General features: G+C 36.5%; 1 protein-coding gene across 1 annotated transcript in view; it reads right to left on the bottom strand.

The window, feature by feature from the left end:
• Positions 1-1,519: 1,519 nt before the first annotated feature.
• stab1 (stabilin 1) overlaps positions 1,520-7,646 on the bottom strand; it is a 69,241-nt gene continuing 63,114 nt past the window's right edge. Inside the window, exons 68-70 of the mRNA XM_054617810.1 lie at positions 3,568-3,717; positions 2,474-2,578; positions 1,520-1,704 (exon numbers count right to left, since the gene is read on the bottom strand). Of these exons, the coding sequence (XP_054473785.1) occupies positions 1,630-1,704; positions 2,474-2,578; positions 3,568-3,717 (330 nt within the window). The 3' untranslated portion in view covers positions 1,520-1,629. The remainder of the gene's footprint in view (positions 1,705-2,473; positions 2,579-3,567; positions 3,718-7,646) is intronic.

The raw sequence follows: 7,646 nt of genomic DNA, 5'->3' as shown, positions 1-7,646 counted from the left end.
GTGAAACTTTGTAGACATTCCTGTTGTCTGTCCAGAGGAGGAAGACTGATGAGTTTGTTGATCCAGATGTTTTCTTTAGGTTGACCTTTCAGGTTTTGTAGAAAAGGGTTTGAGCAACTGTGGTGCAGATTTCTATTGTCCCCCCCCCCCCCCCCCCAGGATTTTTTTAATCTGTCTAATTCTTTGATGTAAGACATCAAACAGATTGCCCCGAGATAAACCCTAATCTGGTCGATCAAGTTGAAACATTTTCAAGTCGCACTGGCTGGGACGAATTCTAGTCCCGTTATTTCGATTTATGCTGCATTCACATGGAATCAGGAAGAAGATAGACCAGATATACTTTAGTGGACAAAAGCAGGACCTCACACATGGAAGTTGTGTTGCTCTCTTGCACAGGGACGTTGTTGCTCTCTTCCAGACGGACGTTGTGTTGCTTCTTCTCACAGGAATGTTGTGTTGCTCTCTTGCACAGGGACATTGTGTTGCTTCTTCCAGACGGATTGTTGCCTGTTGGGTTGCTTCTTCTCACAGGGACGTTGGGTTGCTTGTTGGGTTGCTTGTTGGGTTGCTTCTTCTCACAGGGACGTTGGGTTGCTTGTTGGGTTGCTACTTCTCACAGGGACGTTGTGTTGCTACTTCTCACAGGGACGTTGTGTTGCTCCTTCTCACAGGTTTCTGAACCGGTGCAATTATGTCTTATCACGGCTATGAACCAATCAGATTGCTTGATTTGAGCAACTCTTTTTATAATTAATAAATAACTATATTATGACTATTTTATGACTTTTTTATGACATACTTTACTAAAATACTTTTGACTTTTTCTATGGCATACTATAGAATGACTATTTTATGACGTATAACTTTTCCATGACTTTTTAATCACAATCTACCCGTGGCCTGTTTTTTTATGACTTTGACATGTTTATGACATGCTTTTTTTTATGGGACACTACTTTTTTTCTCCCACAATTTATGGCACACCATGACTCATACCGGCTCTTTGTGACATATTATGACATAGAATACTAAGAGTTTCCATGACTTTTTATGGCTTTTTCTTTTTTTACTTTATACAGAGTGCTTTGTATGACTTTTTTATAGCCTACTATAGTATGCCTTTTTATTTGTGCTTTTATGGCACACTTATTTAGGGCTGCCTAACCAACTTATTTTATGAAATACTATATTATGTTTTTAATATGTTTATATAACATACAATACTATGACATAACAAAAAACTAAGACTGTTCTAAGACTTTTATTTGATACAGTACCATTTCTTTATTACATTTTTATGACTTTTTATGGAAGTTATTCTCTCACTTTTTTCTGTTGAGTGCTGAGCAGAAAGTGTACAGTTGGTTTATCAAAGATTGTTTTCTGAAAACCAAACAGTCAATGTAAAACTAGGAGCTAAAAGAGGCTAAAACACATCAGAACTTCAGAGTTTGTGACAGTTTACCAGAAACATATGATCCATTGCTGATTTAAAAAATGAAATGGAGCATCTGGGTTAAGTTAACTGACTTTTATTTCTTATATGTATACAGATGATCTGAGGAAAAAGCTGAATCATGTAAAATCAAACAGGTTATTGTGGTATGTAAACAGACAGCTCCAGTTCTACTGGTCCAGGTCCAGGTCCAGAATCTTTGGAGGTTCTTCAGGTTCAGCTGGCTCCGATCCCTGAGCGGCCTCCTGTAGGAAGGAGAGAAAATGAACAAACCAGAAACCAACCACACAAAAAGAACGTGGAGAGCTGGTCATAAAGGGAATATTTATGGGCATTCCCAGATTCATCACCTCAGAGTGTTCATGGATTGTAAATTTAAGTGGTGGCCAGGCGTTTAAAAGTTGGTCTGACCTTTTATAGTTACATAGAGAGGTCATGACCCCTAGCGATGCCGAAAACAGAGAGCCAGACTGGGGTTTAAATAACAGGATTCACAACAGACAGAATCACAAATGTACTTAAAGATTGGTTCACAAGTACTCAAGTTCGTCTCAAAACAACAGTCAGTTGTAATGTAAAGTAAATATAAGTGATGAATGACAAAATCCTCTTTGTTTTGTGTAAAAATGTATTCCAAAGTTTATCTGGTGCTAATATGAAGCATCAACTGTCAAGGCACTTTGGTGACCGATATAAATACAAGTACACATTTCAGTAAGATAACTTTGTAATACTAAAGCTGTATTCCTACTGTTTACCTTGCAATCATGTAAAAGATAAAATAGTTGCCATCTTGATTACCTTGCAGATTTGGAAAATCCCATCCTATAGTAATATAATAAGTTTTGCAGAGTCTCTGTTATTCAAACTGGACTTTATTCTTAAAAAAATTCAGAAACAGCCCCTAGTTTTGTTTTAACACAGGGCTGTGTAGACTGGATCCTCAGAGGTTTAGTTTAAGAAACAGCTCCTGTTGATGAAGCCGTTCAGTCGCTCTCTGATTGGTCGACTCACCCCAAACGGCTCGCTGAAGGCTCTGGAGCCGCTGTACAGAGGGTTGGGGATGGAGACCAACGTGGGCTTCTTCCTGCCGCTGGGCGCACCGTCCTCATCCTCATCCTGTCACAGAGGAAACAAATGACTGTTAGCAGAATATATATATATATAAATATAAACATATGATTGACATTCGTAACGTTAGATCACTGAATGAAGGCTTCGATATGTGAAAGGTATCCATTACGCACCGATTTGGTCTTATGACATTTTAACGTCCAGGTTTAAACTGTCTTACACTTAAAATCATGGTTTATATTTCTGTGTGTATTTAGGACTTTCTATGTGTATTTATTTGTTCAACCTTAATTTAACCGAGTAAGTCCCTTTTTAAAGGTCAGAGACTTCTTTGGCAAGTGAGATTTTACTGCAGAACAAATATGACTAAAACCAGGAACACTAGAAGAAGATACTGATGGAGTTATTTACCACAAAATATATAAATTAGAGCTTTAAGATTCTTCAATCAGTGTGTGTTTACATGCACTACAATACCGGGGTTACAGTCAGCTTTGTCCAGTTAGATGATTGCTTTTAAATTTTTGTAAATGACAAGCCAGCTTGGGTATGGGATTAAAGAAATCTGATTTTCACTACTGGATTTCTACGTCATGTACACATGTGACATCTGCTTTATCTGCTCTTTACAAGGACGCATGTTCAGGGAAAGTAAGGAAAGGTAATCACACAGAGTCATGCGTACTTTTATTAAAAGTTAGACCAACCAAAGTCAGACTAAAACTCATACTAATACAAAGTGTCTGAACGTTTGTGTATTTTATTCATTTTGGACACTGAGGAAAATCTACGCTCTGTTTGTCTGTCCCTGTAAACCACCCAAAAGTCATATTTACAGGTTACTAGAATGATTGATTTGTTGGGTGGTGAAGCTGCTCGTTACAGAAACTCTTCTCCGTCAGACTTTTGAGTTTTTTGGCTGTGAGATTCATCTGTTAACCTTTGACCACAATGTATGTGTGTGTGTGTGTGTGTGTGTGTGTGTGTGTGTGTGTGTGTGTGTGTGTGTGTGTGTGTGTGTGTGTGTGTCTCACCCTAAAGTAGTGGAAGCGGAAGGCGTCCGTCTTGTGTTTGAAGATGTAGTAGCCGAGTGCAGCCAACACACAGGCCAGCAACATCGAAACCAAGATGGCCGACACCGTGCCGCTTGAGTGGGCGTAGCCTCGGGAAGCGTGAGGGGAGATCTGGAGATGACAGGTACGACACACACACAAAGAATAACTACATATATATATATATATATAAAAAACATGAAAGCAAACCTTTCTATCCTCATCACTGGATGTTTTCACACACACACACACTATCTGTCCAGCTCTAATTACAATGGCAACAGCGGCATTGACGTTATGGAGACGCGATTCTCTGTCTTGTGTTTTTATGACTTTTTTTAATGACATACTTTACTATGACATTTTTATGGCGTGTCATATGACTTTCTTTCTGTGGCCATGGAGACGTGACTGCTTTTATTTCCCCAGAGGAAGATGAAAAAATTCAACTAATTAGAATGAATAATTAATGTAAACAATCCACTGGGGAGAGAAACTGGGGATGACGGATGACTGACCCTGGCAGCCATTTTGTTTTTCTTCACAGGAAGAAGAAATCCTGTTAACAGGAAGTGGAGGAAAACAAGATGGCCGACAACACTTCACATGTAAAGTTAAGGCATCAAAAGGCTGAATGTTTCCAGGTTAGTAGTTGAGGTTCTGGCTGAGGTTTTGTTTTTATGACTACTATACCATGACTTATAAAAAACATACTATACTGTGACCTTGTAATTGTACGTACTATATAGTGAATGATTTCATCATGCTATACTAGAATCTTTTTGACATTATACTCTGACTTTCTTACTTTTGAACTACTACTATAATGACTTTATGACATACTATACTATGGCTTTTTTCAACATACTTTTCAGATTATTATTTTTTACTTTTCATCATTCTATACTATGACTTTTTCTTAAAAAATTCAATATTCTATATCAACATCCTTTATTTTTTTACATATCATACTCAACATACTCTACTATGACTTTTTTTTACATACTATGACTTTCTCTGACATACTTTACTATGCATTTTTTCATTAGATTTATCGACATACTATACTAAGACTTTTTAATTACTTTTCTCAGGACATTTTGCAACATACTATACTATGACATTCGTGATATTGTTCGACATACTCCATGATTTGTTTTTACTATACTATGACTTTTTATGACCTAGTATACTATGACCTTTATTTTTTTCTTTAAATACTACAATATGACTTTTTTTTTCAATGTCAAAATACTATACTGACATTTTTTGACATGCTATTCTATGACTTTTTATGACATACAATAATGTTTTACTCTTTAAGACTTTTTCGACATACTATAGTATGACTTTTTTTCGACATACTATACTATGACTTTTTTCATGACATTTTGGACACACTATACTACATTTTTCAATAATCTTCACTATGACTTTTTCAGGATTTGTTCAACATACTATGTATGATTTTTTTAAGACATTTTTCTACATACTCCACAATTTATTTTCTAAATACTAAACTAAGACTTAAGTCAAGACATTATTTCAGCATACTATACTATAACTTTTTATAGGGCATTTTCTGACATACTTTACAAAGACTTTTTTTCGACATACTATACTATGACTTTTTCAGGATTTGTTCAACATACTATGTATTACTTTTTTCAGGACATTTTGTGACTATACTATGACTTTCTATGACCACACTCTGCAATTGGTCATTAGAAATCCTAACAAACATACCCCAGGTAGTTCTGATTGGTTGACAGCCACACCTCCTCCACCGGAGCCCCCGCGGGCTGTGTGCTCAGCCCCCTCTTCATCACATTATACCAACACGACTGCAACCCCAGGCATTAAACAAACTCTGTTGTCAAGATGACACTTCTGTCATTAGCCGGATTACAAACCTGTCTACATCAATGGATCTTAAGCTCCTGGGAATCAGCCTTACAAAAAACTGTTATGGTCATCACATATCTCAGTCCTAGTGCAAAAAGAGTAGTACTAAATACTATTATATTTATTAATGACACCTAAGAAGGCAAAATTCCTACGGTACATACTGGCATGGGATGTTCACGGCCCAGGACAGGAGGTTTCTCCAGCAGGTGAATTAAACCGGCCAGGATCATTGGTACCTATCTAACAGTGATATTGGTGACAAGAGGTGCCTGCTAGGTGCACCCAAAGGCTTTTCAAAATCAAGCTCCTTTAACAAACATGTCTGAATTAGGAAAATGAACGTATTTTGACACTGAGCTTGAACTTTTTTTCCTGACTGAAGGCTTTGAGTTCAGACTGCAATAAACTGTTGGTGGTTTCTGAGAGTCTGTGACCTTGATGTGTAATAACTAAGACCATAAAACAGCAGCTCTCCCATGTAGTCGCTACTCATACACTCACACACAATAAATATAAATATCCTTATAAAAGACGTCCAAGTAAACGTGTTCAAAAGAAACCCCAAAAAATAATTTATCCAGGGTCATTAATCAGAGAATAAATTCAAAATGCATTAGTACATGTCCATTGTTGGACTGTACTGATGCACAGCAACTTTGACATCACAGTAGGATGCGACCTGTGATGTAATGTGATGTCTCAGTTTTCAGATGAACTGTGTCAACATCACTGTAATCATGTGGTCATTAAGAAACTTAAATGTTGATTAAATGTGTATCATTACTTTGTAGTAACAGCTGACTTGATCGAAATTCTGGAGATCGTGTAACAGAACTATGCTTTTAGGCATTCAGACAAAACGCGGGTATGATTGTATATAATGCCAAAATTCAGCGCCAAAAAAAATCAAAGAATTTGCAAGGACGACTGAGAACAGAGAAGATTAATGAACTGTTGGCAGGTTAGAGAGAACAGCACTCTGTTTTGAGTCGTAGCCGAGAACTCAACTTGATATTGTCAAGCTGTTCATCATCTGTTTTGTAAATGAATTATGAATGTTTTCAGAATGTACTTGAAAATAATTAGAAAGGTTTATATTTATAGGTTAATATGCAATGGTTTAGCTAAAATGAGTTTGACACCCCCCCTGTAAAATTGAAAAGTCATTTTGAAGGAATCAAATGATTATTTAGCTAAAGGCTTTAGATTAATCTGTTGTGATCTAGTCTTCATCATCTTCTCGTGTCCCACATCATGAATATTGATTGGGTTGCGACGTTATCTCAACTGATCTGAATCTTCATTTCCTGAAAACTGTGCCAAGAAGCTAAACAGAGCCATCTGCTCGGCGGCCACAGCTGTAGCTGTTGCCGAGCAACAACAGATGGAACAGTCAGTTTAGGAAGCGCTGCAGAACGGAGAGGAAACGGTCGTCATGGCGTCATCCTAGTGGCTGCACTCAGAACTGCAGCAGTTCACGATTTGGCAAACATTTCATCTCATTGTTAGCCAGTTTAGGACGTAAAAAAAAAATCAACTAATGATGAATTATTATTTTAGTTAATCCCCAGAATTTTTTTTTAATATATACACACATATATATACACACATATATATATATATATATCTTTGATTGTTGTGCATAGGATAAGTAAAGAACATAGAGCAGGAACATAAAACTAAACTCAACTACTGAAGGTTAAACACAAACAGTCTTTTCTGAATGTTGACACAACTCAGCGTGGTGACGCCGTCCTACTGTGATGTTACATACCAGTGGAAAAAATACATGACTAAGGATGGGTATTGTTTCTTATCAATATTCGGTTCGGTTCTGCTCTTCATCGATAGAATAATAATTGCTTTTTATTATTTAAAAAACAAGTAAATTCAGAACAGCATTAGAATTTATTCATGTTTTAAATATATTTAAATATTATAATAATTATAATTAATTAATTGAACCACCAACCTTGTGGTTATGGGACAAGCGCTCTACCTCATGTGCCACAGCCACCCTTGCTTTTTATTATTTAAAAAACAAGTAAATTCAGAACAGCATTAGAATTTATTCATGTTTTAAATATATTTAAATATTGTTTCCAGAGCAGCGACAGTAATGTTTACAACATCAAAGTAAACTCAATAATATC

Source organism: Anoplopoma fimbria, chromosome 17, assembly GCF_027596085.1.
Source record: "Anoplopoma fimbria isolate UVic2021 breed Golden Eagle Sablefish chromosome 17, Afim_UVic_2022, whole genome shotgun sequence".
Lineage (NCBI taxonomy): Eukaryota > Metazoa > Chordata > Actinopteri > Perciformes > Anoplopomatidae > Anoplopoma > Anoplopoma fimbria.
The sequence above is the reverse complement of the archived record's forward strand: the minus strand, read 5'-3'. Positions and strand labels throughout refer to the sequence as shown.